Source organism: Gopherus evgoodei, chromosome 7, assembly GCF_007399415.2.
Source record: "Gopherus evgoodei ecotype Sinaloan lineage chromosome 7, rGopEvg1_v1.p, whole genome shotgun sequence".
Lineage (NCBI taxonomy): Eukaryota > Metazoa > Chordata > Testudines > Testudinidae > Gopherus > Gopherus evgoodei.
Window position 1 is genome coordinate 130,252,259 of NC_044328.1, and position 15,191 is coordinate 130,267,449.

Sequence of the window (15,191 nt, forward strand, 5' to 3'; positions counted from 1 at the left end):
TCCAGAGACCCGCCCCCACCCGGCCTCTCCTCCCCAGGGGCCCAGCCCGACCCCCATCCAGAGACCCGCCCCCACCCGGCCTCTCCTCCCCAGGGGCCCAGCCTGACCCCCATCCAGAGACCCACCCCCACCCGGCCTCTCCTCCCCAGGGGCCCAGCCTGACACCCCCCATCCAGAGACCCGCCCCCACCTGGCCTCTCCTCCCCAGGGGCCCAGCCCGACCCCCATCCAGAGACCCCGCCCCCACCCTGGCCTCTCCTCCCCAGGGGCCCAGCCCAACCCCCATCCAGAGACCCGCCCCCACCCGGCCTCTCCTCCCCAGGGGCCCAGCCCGACACCCCCCCATCCAGAGACCCGCCCCCAGCTGGCCTCTCCTCCCCAGGGGCCCAGCCCGACACCCCCCATCCAGAGACCCGCCCCCACCTGGCCTCTCCTCCCCAGGGGCCCAGCCTGACACCCCCCCCATCCAGAGACCCGCCCCCACCTGGCCTCTCCACCCCAGGGGCCCAGCTTGACCCCACCTCCATACAGAGACCCGCCCTCACCCGGCCTCTCCTCCCCAGGGACCCAGCCCGACCCCCCCCATCCAGAGACCTGCCCCCACCCGGCCTCTCCTCCCCAGGGGCCCAGCCTGACACCCCCCCCATACAGAGACCCGCCCTCACCCGGCCTCTCCTCCCCAGGGACCCAGCCCGACCCCCATCCAGAGACCCGCCCCCACCCGGCCTCTCCTCCCCAGGGGCCCAGCCCGACACCCCCCCCATCCAGAGACCCGCCCCCACCTGGCCTCTCCTCCCCAGGGGCCCAGCCTGACACCGCCCCCATACAGAGACCCGCCCTCACCCAGCCTCTCCTCCCCAGGGACCCAGCCCGACCCCCATCCAGAGACCCGCCCCCACCCGGCCTCTCCTCCCCAGGGGCCCAGCCCGACACCCCCCCCATCCAGAGACCCGCCCTCACCCGGCCTCTCCTCCCCAGGGACCTAGCCCGACCCCCATCCGGAGACCCGCCTCCACCTGGCCTCTCCTCCCCAGGGACCCAGCCCGACCCCCATCCAGAGACCTGCCCCCACCCGGCCTCTCCTCCCCAGGTGCTCAGCCTGACCCCCATCCAGAGACCTGCCTCCACCTGGCCTCTCCTCCCCAGGGGCCCAGCCTGACACCCGCCCCCATCCAGAGACCTGCCCCCACCTGGCCTCTCCTCCCCAGGTGCCCAGCCCGACCCCCATCCGGAGACCCGCCCCCACCCCGGGGGGTCGGGGGTGCACTGCCCTGGCTCTGGGCCCTGCGGCAAGGGGCAGTCTCAGAGCTGGGAGAGGGGGTTGGGGCGCAAGAGGGGGTTCAGCATGCCGACTCCAGGAGGGAGTTTGGATGCGGGAGGGGGCTCAGGGTTGGGGTGCAGGCCCGGGCGGAGCTTACCTCAGGCAGCTCCCTGGAAGTGGTGATATCTCCCTCTGGCTCCTGGGTGGAGGCACAGCCAGGAGGCTCTGCACACTGCCTCATCCACAGGTGCCGCCCCTGCAGCTCCCATTGGCCACGGTTCCTGGGCAATGGGCGCTGTGAAGCCAGCGCTCGGGGGCGGCGTGTGGACCTCCTGGCTGTCCCTGCGCCTAGGAGCAGCAGGGACATGTCACCACTTCTGGGGAGCTGCACGGAGCTGGGTGGGGAGACTGCTGGCCCCGCACCAACTGGACGCCTGGTAACCTTTCAGTATTGGGACCAATGGCGTCCTGATCACCCATCGGTCGGGACGCAGGACGAGAAGTTAACTATCGGGACATCTGGTAACCCTACTCCTGGCCCTGCCCCACCCGGGCTCTCCCAGCCGCACCCCACCCTGCTCACCCTCTCGTTGAGCCCGGAGACGCTGAGCACAGCCACCCGTTTCCGGGCCTCCCGCAGCGAACTCCTCTGCGCTGCCAGGGTCCTGCGGAAGGCGCTGCCGGTGTCGTGCAGCAGCTCCTCCGCGGCCTGCCGTGTGCGCTGGGCCTGGCCGACGGGGCTGGCTGGCCCCTGCACCGAGGCACTGGCCCGCAGCGCCGCCTGCGTCGAGCTCTCAGAGTAGGCCTGGATGCTCCGGTAGGACTCTGCCAGGGCACAGGAGCAGGGCATCAGGCCGGGCTGTGGAGAGCTCTGCCCCTGTGCGGCCAGGGAGACGTAGCTGCCCCACGTGGGGGCTGGGCAGGGCAGGGAGGGGCTCCGTGGGGACTCTGCCCCCTTACCCCAAAAGCTGGCCTCTTTCCAGTTTGCCAGCTGCTCCTGCTGGTGGCAGAGGGTGCGGTTCAGCTCCTGCAGCTCCCTGCTCAGGTTGGCCAGGTGGCCCCTCTGCTCCGCGTCCGCCTCAGCCAGCCCGTCCAGGCGCCCCTCCGCAGCCTGCAGCTGCTTCCAGACCTCGTCCATGTCCTCCCTAGGGGCACAGCTCAGAGTGGGCACAGGGAGAGACCCCCACCCCACCCTGTCCCAGGGCCCAGGCCCAGCCACCAGGCCCTTCTCCCCAGCACATCGGCGGGCGCATGGGCGCAGGAGATGGACGTCCGGAAGGCTGGCCAGCCTTGCCAGTGGGGCTCAGCCCTGCACTCACATGAGGCCTCCCTCTCCTTGGCCTCTGCTGGGCCTGCTCGCAAGGGGCCAGCCGTGCCAGCTGGGGCAGCAACATGGGCATCTGCTCCCAGTCCAGCTGGAGGGGAGGACCGAGCCGATCCCGCCGGGTGCTCAGAGTGAAGGGTCCATCTCCCAGGACCTCCCCGCCAGTGCCGCCCCCTTGCCTGGTGTCGTCCAGCCGGCGGCCCAGGTGGCGCAGGAGGGGGGTGCCCTGGCTGCTGCCATCCCCGACCAGCTGCTCCGTGCGCCTCAGCTTGCTCTCCAGGGCCTGCAGGCGGCTGTTGCTGAGCTCAGGCCCAGGGCCTCCCTCCTGCAGCTGGCGCAGCCGGTCGTGCAGCCGGGCCAGGGCCACGTCCCACTGGGTGAAGCAGGGCGGGCAGCGGTCGCAGCGGGGGAAGTTGTCCTGGAAGCTGCGGAGGCAGCGGTCGCAGTGCTGCCCTGTGAAGCCGGGCCGGCAGGCACAGCGCCCGCTGAGACGCTCACACTGCAGGCTCTCCGCCCCGGCCGGGTCGCAGTCACAGGCTGCCAGAGCAAAGGGGGCACGTCACAGCCCAGCTGCCCGCCGGGGCGCCTGCCAGAGTCTGCACACAGCCTGGCACGCCCACTGCTGGGCCTCGCTCTGAGATGGGGGGTAACACTTTGACTGCTGAGCCCTCCCCAGCCGCTCCCATGGCAGGGGGCAGCTCCCCAGCCATGCCCCCCCGCACAGCTCCTACAATGCAGCAAAGCTCCGTCAACGCCCCAAACCCCACGCTTCTCTCTGGGGGAGCAGGGGGCTCAGCAAGGGCCGACCCCTCATGGTTTGCCCCCCCACCCCCCTCCGGCTCACCCCCACCCCTCTGGGCTTGCCTCCCACTCCCCTCTGGCTCACCCCTGATCACCTTGGGCTCACCCCCATCCCCTTCCAACTCACCCCCACCCCCTGGGCTCACCCCCCCCAAGCTCACCCCCTACTGACCTCCAGTTCACCCCTCATCCCCTTCCAACTTGCCCCCACACCACCAGGCTCACCCCTCATCCCGCCGGGCTCACCCCCATCCCCCTCCAACTCACCCCCACCCTTCCGGGCTCACTCCCCCCCCCCAGTGTTCACTTCCCACCCCCCTCTGGCTCACCCCTCATCCCCCTGGGCTCACCCCATCCCCTTCCGACTCGCCCCCATCCCCCTCCAGGCTTTCCTCCTGCCCCTTCTTGGTCTAGCCCCTGTCCCCATCCCAGCTCTCCTCCCATCCCCTGTGCCCGCTGTGATGAAGTGGGGGGTTTTCTTGGTTTTTCTGTGTTTTCCAGGGGGTTGCATGCACGGGGGGGACTCAGTGTCCCTGGGTGTTACTGGTATAAGGTGAGGGGAGAGGGAGTTTGTTGGTACAGAGGACCGGAGAGGGAACTTGGGACCCCGGCCGATGGCCTGGAGGACGGAGACCCCAGCGACCGGTGACCTGGTGACCCAGAGACCCAGCTCAGGAGTCACAGCCGGTTCTGGCCGTGTGGGACAATGGGCTGCGGGGAGAGGACCCCGGTGACCTGACCCGCCGGTTCCAGCCAGAGGGGGGCTGAGAGGAGAGGAGACCCAGGACTTCCTGTTTACGACCCTGTTTTCTGTTTTGCACTGGCTGAGAGTCACTGCGGTCTAGAGAACAGGGGGCATCGTCCCCTTCGGGGGTGGAGGCCTGGGGGTCCAGAGCGAGGGGACTCCCTGGGGGGGCCCACGGCAGAGACAGACGTGCTAAGGCTCAGAGAGGTGCGGCTCCAGGAGGTGGAGGGGCCTGACCCCGAGAGAGAGTGGACCCCCGAGAAGGGCTGTCGCACTCAAAGGGGCACCCCGCACAGACCGCACGGGGCCAAGAAGGGGCCCGATCTGCGAGTCCGTGACACCCCCCTACTGGCTTCCCCCCACCCCACTCCCCTCCAGCTCACCGCTCCACATTCCACTCCAGACTTTCCCCCCGGCCTCTCCACCCCAGATTTGCACTCCAGGTCTCTGCTCAAGACCTCCCGACCCCAGCTCACACTCACCCCGGCACTCCTGCTCTGGCTCGCCCCAGTGGTTCTCCTGGCAGTCGGCGCAGGTGCGGCCCCCGAAGCCCGGCCGGCATGGGCACTGCCCTGTGAACTGGGGGGCAAAGCAGACACTTAGGTGGAGCAGAGGGAGCCCAGGCACCCCCAGATGCAGGCCGCCCTGGGCTCTGCACAGCCCGATGGCCCCACAGCGCAGCTGTCCATGCAGTGCCCAGCTCGCCTACCCGGGGCCAAGCGCCAGGCCCTGATGGATGCCAGGCAGCACCCAGCCCCTGCTCCCTGGCACGGGGCACTCACCATGTTGCAGCTCTGGTGCAGGGAGTGGGCTGGGTGGCAGCTGCAGGGCTTGCAGCCCTGCTCCCCACCGAAGCTCCAGAAGCCGGGGGCGCACTGGTCGCAGTTCCTGCCCACCACGTGGCCACGGCAGGGGCAGCGGCCCGTGAGCCGGTCACAGGAGCAGGTGCCAGAGGCGCAGTGGGTGGGCAGCGTGCCGAGCTGGTTACAGGTGCAACCTGGGAACAGCAACAGAAGGATTGGAGGAGCGGGGGTGGGGCAGGGTTCAGCCCCCTCCGTCTCCCCACCGATACCCACAGCCCCAGGGCACTGCCCTGCTTCCCTCAGGTGCCCCCATCTCCCACACTCAGGAACAGGGTCAAGCTGGGTCCTCTCCCCCCAGGCCTTCGCAGTGCCAGGGCCTGGGACACCAGGCGCTGGCACCCCAGCCCGTTCCCTGTAATGCGATGCCAGACCCAGCCCTGCCCCTCCCCACAGCCCCACCCCACTGTGCCAGGCCCAGCCCCACACCCCCACTGCCAGGTCCCCCCCCCAATCCACAACCCCCACCCCCACTGCCAGGCCACGCCCCCCGCTCCCTCAGCCCCACTCCTCCACTGTCAGGCCACCCCCCGATTACCCCAGCCCCACTCCCCCACTGCCAGCCCACTCTCCATTCCCCAGCCCCACTCCTCCACTGTCAGGTCACCCCCCCCACGCCCCCAGCCCCACACCCCCACTGCCAGGCCACCCCCCCCGCTCCCCCAGCCCCACTCCTCCACTGTCAGGCCACTCCCCCCGCTCCCCCAGCCCCACTCCTCCACTGTCAGGCCACCCCCCCCCGCTCCCCCAGCCCCACATCTCCACTGCCAGGCCACCGCCCCCGCTCCCCCAGCCCCACTCCTCCACTGTCTGGCCACCCCCCATTACCCCAGCCCCACTCCCCCACTGCCAGCCCACCCTCCGTTCCCCAGCCCCACTCCTCCACTGCCAGGCCACCCCCCACTCCCTCAGCCCCACTGCCCCAGTGCCAGGATGTGCCCCCATCCCCCAGTCCCACTGCCAGGCCAACCCCCCACTCCCCGAGGCCCACTCCCCCAGTGCCAGACCACCCCCCCATTACCCCAGCCTCACTCCTCCACTGCCAGGCCACCCCCCAATTACCTCAGCCCCACTCCCCGAGTGCCAGCCCACCCCCCATTCCCCAGCCCCACTCCCCTAGTGCTAGCCCCACTCCCCCAGTGCCAGGCTGCCTCTCCACTCCCCCAGCCCCACTCCCCCAGTGCCAGTCCGTGCCCCCGTTCCGCATCCCCACTCCTCCACTGCCAGGCCGTGTCCCAGTCCCCCAGCCCCACTCCTCCAGTGCCAGGCTGCCTCCCCACTCTCCCACACCCACTCCCCCAGTGCCATGCCACCCCCCCGTTCCCCAGCCCCACTCCTCCACTGCCAGGCCACCCCCCATTCCCCAGCCCCAGGTCCCCAGTGCCAGCCCATGCCCCTGTTCCCCAGCCCCACTCCCCCAGTGACAGGCCGTGCCCCCATCCCCACTCCCCTAGTGACAGGCCACCCCCTGTTCCCCAGCCCCACTCCCCCCAGTCCCAGGCCCCGCCCCCATCCCCAGTCGCCCAGTGCCAGGCCACCCCCCGTTCCCCAGCCCCACTCCCTGAGTGCCAGCCCACCCCCCATTCCCCAGGCCCACTCCCCTAGTGCTAGCCCCACTCCTCCAGTGCCAGGCTGCCTCCCTACTCCCCCAGTCCCACTCCCCCAGTGCCAGGCCCCGCACCCATCCTCCATCCCCACTCCCCCAGTGCCAGTCCGCGCCCACGTTCCCCAGCCCCACTCCTCCACTGCCAGGCCATGTCCCAGTCCCCCATCCTCAGTCCCCCAGTGCCAGGCCACCCCCGAGCCCCCAGCCCCACTCCCCAGTGCCAGGCCATGCCCCTGCCCGCCCCACTCACGTCGGCAGCTGCCTTGCAGGGCATTGCCATGGTAGCCGGGCTGGCAGTCCGCGCAGTGGGGCCCGGCCGTGTGGTGCAGGCAGCGCAGGCACTGCCCGCTGTGGGGGTCGCAGGCCGAGGGGTCGCTGGTGTCGATGTTGTTGTTGCACTGGCAGGGCCGGCAGCCCCCGCCCTCCTGCTCTGGGGCCCCGAAGTAGCCAGGGGAGCAGCGGTCACAGCGCGGGCCTGGAATTGACACCAGGAGACACTCATGGCTGGCTGGGTGATCCCCGGAGAAACGCCCCAGCCCCTGGCCCCCCGGTGGGTGCCCAGCTACAGCCTCAGGGACCCTGTCCTGCTCTCGGGAACCAGAAATGCACCTGCTTCCGAGCCCTGTGCCAGGAGTGTGCTGCTTGGCTGGAGCCCTTCGGGCCTGGTGCATTGGGGTGCTGGGACCTGCCCCCCCATGCACACATCCCTGGGATGGCTGCCTAGGCCCCATGGCCAGCACGGAGCCCTGTCACGGTGTGGGCACTGCATGGGGAACAGCCCGTGGTAGGGGCAGCTACCCAGAGGGCTCTCAGGAACCCATCTGCCCCAGATCACCAGACCTTCCCGCTGCATTCCCCCATCATCACCATGGGGAGGGGCTGGGGGGTGAGTGGGGCGGGGGGGGTCTGTATTTGGTTTTCTAAAGGAAAAGGGTAAACCCTGAACTTCCTGCCAGGCAGCAGGAGCCCCCTGCCCCACCCCCGCCCTCCCAGCAGGAGCCCCCCGACTTCTCTGCTGGCCCGCAGGAGCCCCCCGCCCCACCCCCGCCCTCCCGGCCGGCCAGCAGGAGCCCCCCGACTTCTCTGCCGGCCAGCAGGAGCCCTCCGCCCCACCCCCGCCCTCCCGGCCGGCCAGCAGGAGCCCCCCAACTTCTCTGCCAGCCAGCAGGAGCCCCCCGCCCCACCCCCGCCCTCCTGGCCAGCCAGCAGGAGCCCCCTGCCCCACCCCCGCCCTCCTGGCCAGCCAGCAGGAGACCCCTGCCCTGCCTGCCATGAGCAGGGCTGGCGTAGTGCCCAGCCTGCATCTGGGGCTAGTGCAGCAGCTGGCAGCAGCAGATACTGCAATTCCAATGGGGGAGGCCGTGGGGCTGGGTGTGGTGGGAGGCTCTCTGTGCCCGCAGCCCTGGGAGGTGGGGGAGGCCCCGCCCTGTGTGACAGCCCAGGGGAGCTGGATGGGCCCCTGGAGCCCTGGGCTGGGTCCAGAGAGCAGTTGGAGGGAGCCAGGCCCTTCTCTTTCCCTTCCCCAGAGTTGGGGGCCCCCCAATCTTCTGGGTGCAGGGCAGGCCGGCTCCCTTCTCCCCCAGCAGCTCCCAGTGCAGGGCTGCGTCTCCTGATTGCTCTGCCCGGCAGCCGCCCGGCCGTGGGGATGCCCGGGGGAGCTCTGCAGAGACTGAGCAGAATTTCAGGGGACAGAAGGGAAAGGAGGGAACCCCCTGGCCACTGGCGCCCGCTGCTGCGGCCCTGCGTCCACCCCATTAACCCCCCGCTCACCTGTATAGCCTGGTGCGCACACACAGACGATCTGATTGGTCTCCTTGTCGGCGTGGCAGGAGTTGCCATGGTAATGCCGAGTCCCAGGGTACCCAGGGCAGGGGCAGGGCCGGCACTGCTGCCCGGAGCCCAGCACCGGGTCGCCATAGTAACCCTCCAAGCACCTGCCCACAGCAGAGAGAGAGAAACCACCTCGCGTCCCCCCCGCCTGTGCCCCCCCTACCCACCGCCAGCCCCCCCGCTGACCCGCAGCCCCCCCGCCAGCACCCCCCAGCCAGTCCCCCACCGCTGCCCCCCATTCCCATGGCAACCCCTCATCACTGCCCCCCGTCCCCACCGCCAGCCCCCCCAGCCAGTCCCCCACCGCTGCCCCCCATTCCCATGGCAACCCCTCATCACTGCCCCCCATCCCCAGCTGCTGACCTCTGGCCAGGCCCCAGCCTCTGCCCCCCATCCCCACCGCCAGCCCCCCCAGCCAGTCCCCCACCGCTGCCCCCCATTCCCATGGCAACCCCTCATCACTGCCCCCCATCCCCAGCTGCTGACCTCTGGCCAGGCCCCAGCCTCTGCCCCCCGTCCCCACCGCCAGCCCCCCCAGCCAGTCCCCCACCGCTGCCCCCCATTCCCATGGCAACCCCTCATCACTGCCCCCCAGCCCAGCTGCTGACCTCTGGCCAGGCCTCCGCCTCTGCCCCCCATCCCCAATGTCAGCCCCCTCAGCCAGTCCCCCACCGCTGCCCCCCATTCCCATGGCAACCCCTCATCACTGCCCCCCATCCCCAGCTGCTGACCTCTGGCCAGGCCCCAGCCTCTGCCCCCCATCCCCACCGCCAGCCCCCCCAGCCAGTCCCCCACCGCTGCCCCCCATTCCCATGGCAACCCCTCATCACTGCCCCCCAGCCCAGCTGCTGACCTCTGGCCAGGCCCCAGCCTCTGCCCCCCATCCCCACCGCCAGCCCCCCCAGCCAGTCCCCCACCGCTGCCCCCCATTCCCATGGCAACCCCTCATCACTGCTCCCCAGCCCCAGCTGCTGACCTCTGGCCAGGCCTCCGCCTCTGCCCCCCGTCCCCACCGCCAGCCCCCCCAGCCAGTCCCCCACCGCTGCCCCCCATTCCCATGGCAACCCCTCATCACTGCCCCCCAGCCCAGCTGCTGACCTCTGGCCAGGCCCCAGCCTCTGCCCCCCATCCCCACCGCCAGCCCCCCCAGCCAGTCCCCCACCGCTGCCCCCCATTCCCATGGCAACCCCTCATCACTGCTCCCCAGCCCCAGCTGCTGACCTCTGGCCAGGCCCCCGCCTCTGCCCCCCATCCCCACCGCCAGTCCTCCTAGCCAGTCCCCACCACTGCCCCCATTCCCATGGCCACCCCCCCATCCCTGCCCCCCATCCCCCTAGCCAGCCCCTCCACTATCCCTCTGGCCAACGCCCCCCACTGCCCCCCCATATCCATGGCCAGGCCACCCATCGCTGATCCTTAGCCCCACGGCCAGCCCTCCCTCCCCCACACTCTGGCTGACTGCCAGCCAGCCCCCCACACTGTCCCCCATTGCGTCTTCACCACCCATCCCTCAGCAGCTGTGCCCTGCTCCGTGGGCCCACACACCCACCTCTCACAGTGGCGCCCCGTGGTGGTGTCACGGCACTGCTGGCAGGTCCCAGTGTGAGCGTCGCACTCCTCAGAGTGCCCGTTGCACTGGCAGGGCCGGCAGGCCGGAAAGCCCCACTGGCCCGGCAAGCACTGGTCGCACTGGCGCCCCATGGCACCATGCTGACATCGGCACTGCCCACTCACGGGGTCGCAGAGTTTGGAGACCGAGCCCTCGGGGGAGCAGGCACAGCCTGTGGGACAGGCAGGTGGGGCATTACCCAGCTGGACAGACAGACGGACAGCAAGCATGCCCAGAGCACCACATACCCAGACTGATGGACACAGACTGGGCCCGATGCTTGGAGCGTTACTGTCACAAAGTGGGGATGTTTACAATATTTTTATGAATGCTTTGTCTGCCTCAGTTTCCCTGGAGGAAGAGCAAGACCCTGAAGGGCTCTGATACACCACAGGGGTTCCTCCTAGAGACCTCCAAAGGTGGGGGTGTAGCCCAGATCCTGTGGGTCTGTGACAGTCACTGTGTGATGAAGTGGGGGATTTTCTTGTGTTTTTCTTCATTTTCCTTTGCATGCCGAGGGGGTAGGACTCAGTTTCCCTGGGTGTTACTGGTTTAACGAGGGGAGGGGAGAGGGAGTTGTTGTTACACAGGACCAGAGAGGGAACTTGGGACCCCGGCCGATGGCCTGGAGGATGGAGACCCCAGCGACTGGTGACCTGATGACCCGAGGACCCAGCTCAGCTGGTTCTGGCCAGTGGAGGACAATGGGCTGCGGGGAGAGGACCCCGGTGACCTGACCCGCCGGTTCCAGCCAGAGGGGGACTGAGGACAGAAGAGGGAAGAGGAGGCCCAGGTGACCGTATGTCCCTGGAGAGAAGATAATGGACAGAGGGGGTTTGGGGCTGGAGATATCAGAGGCCCAGCTGGGAAGCAGGGGGGCTCTGGGCTGGAGAGGGGGAGCAGGCAGAGCCCACCTGGCTGCAGGGGGACCGGGATGTGCTGTGCTGGGGGAGGCCAGGCCTGAGCCCTCAGAGTTTCCTGTGCTGGTCTCAACGCTCACTAAACCCTCCTATGTTACGTTGGCTGAGAGTCACTGCGGTCTAGAGAACAGGGGGCATCGTCCCCTTCGCGGGTGGAGGCCTGGGGGTCCAGAGCGAGGGGACTCCCTGGGGGGGGCCCACGGCAGAGACAGACGTGCTAAGGCTCAGAGAGGTGCCGCCCCAGGAGGTGGAGGGGCCTAACCCCGAGAGAGTGGATCCCCGAGAAGGGCTGTCGCACTGAAAGGGGCACCTCCCACGGACCACACGGGGCCAAGAGTGGGCCCGATCTGTGAGTCCGTGACACCCTGTCCTGGGCAGTGGGCTTTCCCCATCTCCTATCCTCCACTGCGACAGGTCTGCCAGCTGAGACAACTGGGCGGAGAGGTAAGGGAGTACACATCCCTCTGGGGCCTTGGAGTCCTTATTGTCTTCCCGACGCCCCGCACCCCATGCCCCTGCCCCAGGCCAGATCCCCCTCCTGCACCCCAAACCTCTCATCCCTGGCCCCACCCCGCTGCCCCAGCCCAGTGAAAGTGAGTGAGGGTGTGGGACAGGGAGCAATGGGGGGGAATAGTGAGCAGGGGTGGCCTCAGAAGGGGTGGCCGGGGCAAGGCGTTTGCTCGGTTTTGTGTGGCTGGAAAGTTGGCAGCCCCCCAAGGCAGCTGCAGCTCCAGCCCAGGAGAGAATGGGGCCCAGCCTTGGGGAGGCAGCTCAGGGCACAGTCCTTTGGCCTCTCCTTGGCTCAGGAACATCTGCGCAGGGGAGCACACGGTGGGGTGAATGGGGAGACCTCCCGAGGGTGGGCAGCGCCATGACAGTCACCCATGGCTGGTCTCCCAGGGCAGACAGACACACACACAGGTACTCACGGCTGCAGCCGGAGGGCCCAAAGCCATAGGTGCCTGGCGCACACTGGTCACAGCGCCGGCCGATCACGTGGGGTTTGCACGTGCACTGCCCACCCACCGGCTGGCACACGCTGCTGGTAGAGCCTTGGGGGTCGCACTGGCAGGCTGGGGAGGGAGGGGGATTAGTGATGGTCATGGGGAAACTGAGGCACAAGGTGGGGCCTCCCCCTTGGCACACACAGGACTAGAACTCAGGAGCTCATGGAGGAGCATTAGCTGCCATTTGCCCCACTCCGCCCCACCAGCAAGAGCTGCCGCCCAGAGTCTCAGCCCAGGGAGCCCGCCCCCCTGCCCAGCGCCCACGCAGTGTCAGTGGCGCGGGAATAGTTTTTGGAGTGGGGGTGCTGAGCTACACCCCTTACCCCTGTCTGTGCCCCTCACCGCCCCCTAAACCTGGGGCCAGGAGCAGGGCCATGGCTCCAGGAGAGGGGGACGCAGACAAGGGTAAGGCAGCAGAGGCTGGGCCCACAGCTAGGGGTGGATGTGGAGCCCTGCTGTGGGGCTGGCCACCGGGATCCCGCATACAGGGCCGGTGGCCAGGACCATGGGGCCAGAAGCAGAGCCCCTGGGCAGTAGGGGAACAATGGCCAGGACAGCGGGCACAAAACCTGGGGGTCCTGCAGCATCCCCTGCATCCCTACTTCCCATGCCTATGCCCAGTGCCCCTCCCCCCACCAACACTCACCCAGTGCCCCTCTCTCCCCCTGGCCAGCACTCACCCAGTGCCCGCCTCCCCCGGGCAGCACTCACCCAGTGCCCCTCTCCCCCCCTGGCCAGCACTCACCCAGTGCCCGCCCCACCCCGGGCAGCACTCACCCAGGGCCCCTCTCCCCCCCTGGCCAGCACTCACCCAGTGCCCGCCCCCCCCGGGCAGCACTCACCCAGTGCCCCTCTCTCCCCCTGGCCAGCACTCACCCAGTGCCCGCCCCCCCCGGGCAACACTCACCCAGTGCCCCTCTCCCCCCCCGGCCAGCACTCACCCAGTGCCCGCCCCCCCCGGGCAGCACTCACCCAGTGCCCCTCTCTCCCCCTGGCCAGCACTCACCCAGTGCCCGCCCCCCCCGGGCAGCACTCACCCAGTGCCCGCCTCCCCCGGGCAGCACTCACCCAGTGCCCGCCCCCCCCCGGGCAACACTCACCCAGTGCCCCTCTCCCCCCCCGGCCAGCACTCACCCAGTGCCCGCCCCACCCCGGGCAGCACTCACCCAGTGCCCGCCTCCCCCGGGCAGCACTCACCCAGTGCCTGCCCCCCGCAGGCAGCACTCACCCAGGGCCCCGTCGTGCAGCAGGGCCGAGATGCTGCAGAGCAGGCGGGCACACATCTCAGCCAGCGCTGGCATGGTCGCCATGCGGAACGCCTCCTGGCACAGGTAGCGCTCCAGCTCCTTGCGGTGCTGTACCGCCGCCGGGCTGTGGCCTTGGAAAGCTGGCAGCTCCAGCACTCGCGGCAGAAGAACGAGCTGGGAAGGGAGAAGCATGAGTGCAAACATGGGGCCCAGCCTGGGGGGCACGGGCTGGGCAGGGCATGCAGTGGGGGGCAGCAGGCTGAGCCACATTAGGAATGTGGGGGGCAGGGAGCAGGACAGGCTGGGCTAGACAGGCTGCACTGGGGGAGTGGGGGGCACTGGAAAGGCTGCACTTGGGGAGCGGGGAGGCACTGGACAGGCTGCACGGCGGGAGCAGGAGGGCACTGGACAGGCTGCACAGGGGAGTGGGGGCACTGGAAAGGCTGCACTGGGGGAGCAGGGGGGCACTGGACAGGCTGCATGGCGGGAGCAGGAGGGCACTGGACAGGCTGCACAGGGGAGCAGGGGGCACTGGACAGGCTGCACTGGGGAAGCGAGGGGCACTGGACAGGCTACACGGGGGGAGCAGGGGCACTGGACAGGCTGCACTGGGGGAGTGGGGGGCACTGGCTGGCTGGCTGAGAGTTATGTCTGACTGCGGAGTTGGGGTACAGGGCATGGTGGGGGCATGGCCAGGCCAGGCCAGGTGCAGAAGGGGCTGAATGGATGGGCAAGTGCAGTGGGGCAGGGCCGTGGGCACATGGGCCTGGTAGGACAAGGTGTCGGCTGGGCAGGGCCAGGTGGGGGTGCAGTGGGGCTGGTGTTTGGGGCCAGGCACATTTTGGTGCGGGCACTGGGGAATGAGAGCCAGAGGCAGAAGTGGCACCCAGCAGTCCCGGAGCAGCCCCTGTGGCCCTCCCCACCTCGGCACACCATGGTCCTGCCAAGCGAGCGGCACAGTACCTGTGGGCACCTGCCAGTGAGCGAGCGGTGTGGTACTTTCAGGCAGCAGATGCCAAGAGCCGCCATGGCCAATATGGTGGTGTGACGAAGTGGAGATTTTCCCTTGTTATGCTGTATGTGAGTCTTACTGTTTTGCATGCATGCTGTGCGAGCCTCAGTTTCCCTGTGTATTGCATCAATGTCTGGGTGGCGGGAATAAGTGTGTGTGACTTGTGGGGGCTGTTCCAGCTGCCTGCAGGGATGCTATGGCCGCCCCTTCGTAACCTGAGACACAGGAGGGGGATGTGACCAGGTGATTCTTGGCCCGGGAAGCCAAGTGAAACAAAGATCAGAGGAGGAGCAACAGGCTGATTTCTGTGCTAACGAGCTCTGCCCTTCCCCGTGATCCTGTGACTGATAACCCTGCTGTTTCCCCGGCTGGCTGAGACTCCCATCTGCCTGCGGAGGGGGGGGGCAGGGCCCTCTGGCTGCCCCAGGACCCCACCCGGGCGACTCGCTGTGGGAAGCGCACGGAGGGGCAGGGGATGCTGGATGCTCTGAGCTCAGACCCAGGAAGGTGGAAGTTGTGGGAGCTTCTTGCTCTGGGGACTGTCTGCTCCAAGAGAGGAGGCTCCCCAGAGTCCTGCCCGGCTTCGTAGGGAGCAGAGCCACCATCGCCCGGGGCCCCCGGGGCAGAGCCAGCATCGCCCACTAGCTTCGTAGGGAGCAGAGTCAGCATCGCCCAGGGCCCCCGGGGCAGAGCCAGCATCGCCCACTAGCTTCGTAGGGAGCAGAGCCAGCATCGCCCAGGGCCCTCAAGGCAGAGTCAGCATCGCCCATTGTGATGAACTAGGAATGTTCTTAATGTTTTCTCTGAATACTGTGTTGGTGTCCCAGTGTCCCCATGGCAGTTCTTAAGTATCTGGCAGAGCAAAGGGCCAGTGCACCTAAATGCCTGGCACTCTGTCTCCTAGCAACTGATGGCCTGGGCCCCCCCTCTGCAAAGGTGCCAGCTGAAGGTGTTGGAGACAAAGGGATC

General features: G+C 68.8%; 1 protein-coding gene across 1 annotated transcript in view; it reads right to left on the minus strand.

Moving 5' to 3' along the window:
• The window catches only part of LOC115654873 (laminin subunit beta-2-like), a 66,932-nt gene that overhangs the window by 14,355 nt on the left and 37,386 nt on the right, over positions 1-15,191 (minus strand). Inside the window, exons 19-28 of the mRNA XM_030569734.1 lie at positions 13,192-13,384; positions 11,886-12,029; positions 9,977-10,208; positions 8,368-8,531; positions 6,848-7,072; positions 4,914-5,128; positions 4,614-4,710; positions 2,765-3,122; positions 2,222-2,406; positions 1,845-2,086 (exon numbers count right to left, since the gene is read on the minus strand). Coding sequence (XP_030425594.1) covers positions 1,845-2,086; positions 2,222-2,406; positions 2,765-3,122; positions 4,614-4,710; positions 4,914-5,128; positions 6,848-7,072; positions 8,368-8,531; positions 9,977-10,208; positions 11,886-12,029; positions 13,192-13,384 — 2,055 coding nt within the window. The remainder of the gene's footprint in view (positions 1-1,844; positions 2,087-2,221; positions 2,407-2,764; positions 3,123-4,613; positions 4,711-4,913; positions 5,129-6,847; positions 7,073-8,367; positions 8,532-9,976; positions 10,209-11,885; positions 12,030-13,191; positions 13,385-15,191) is intronic.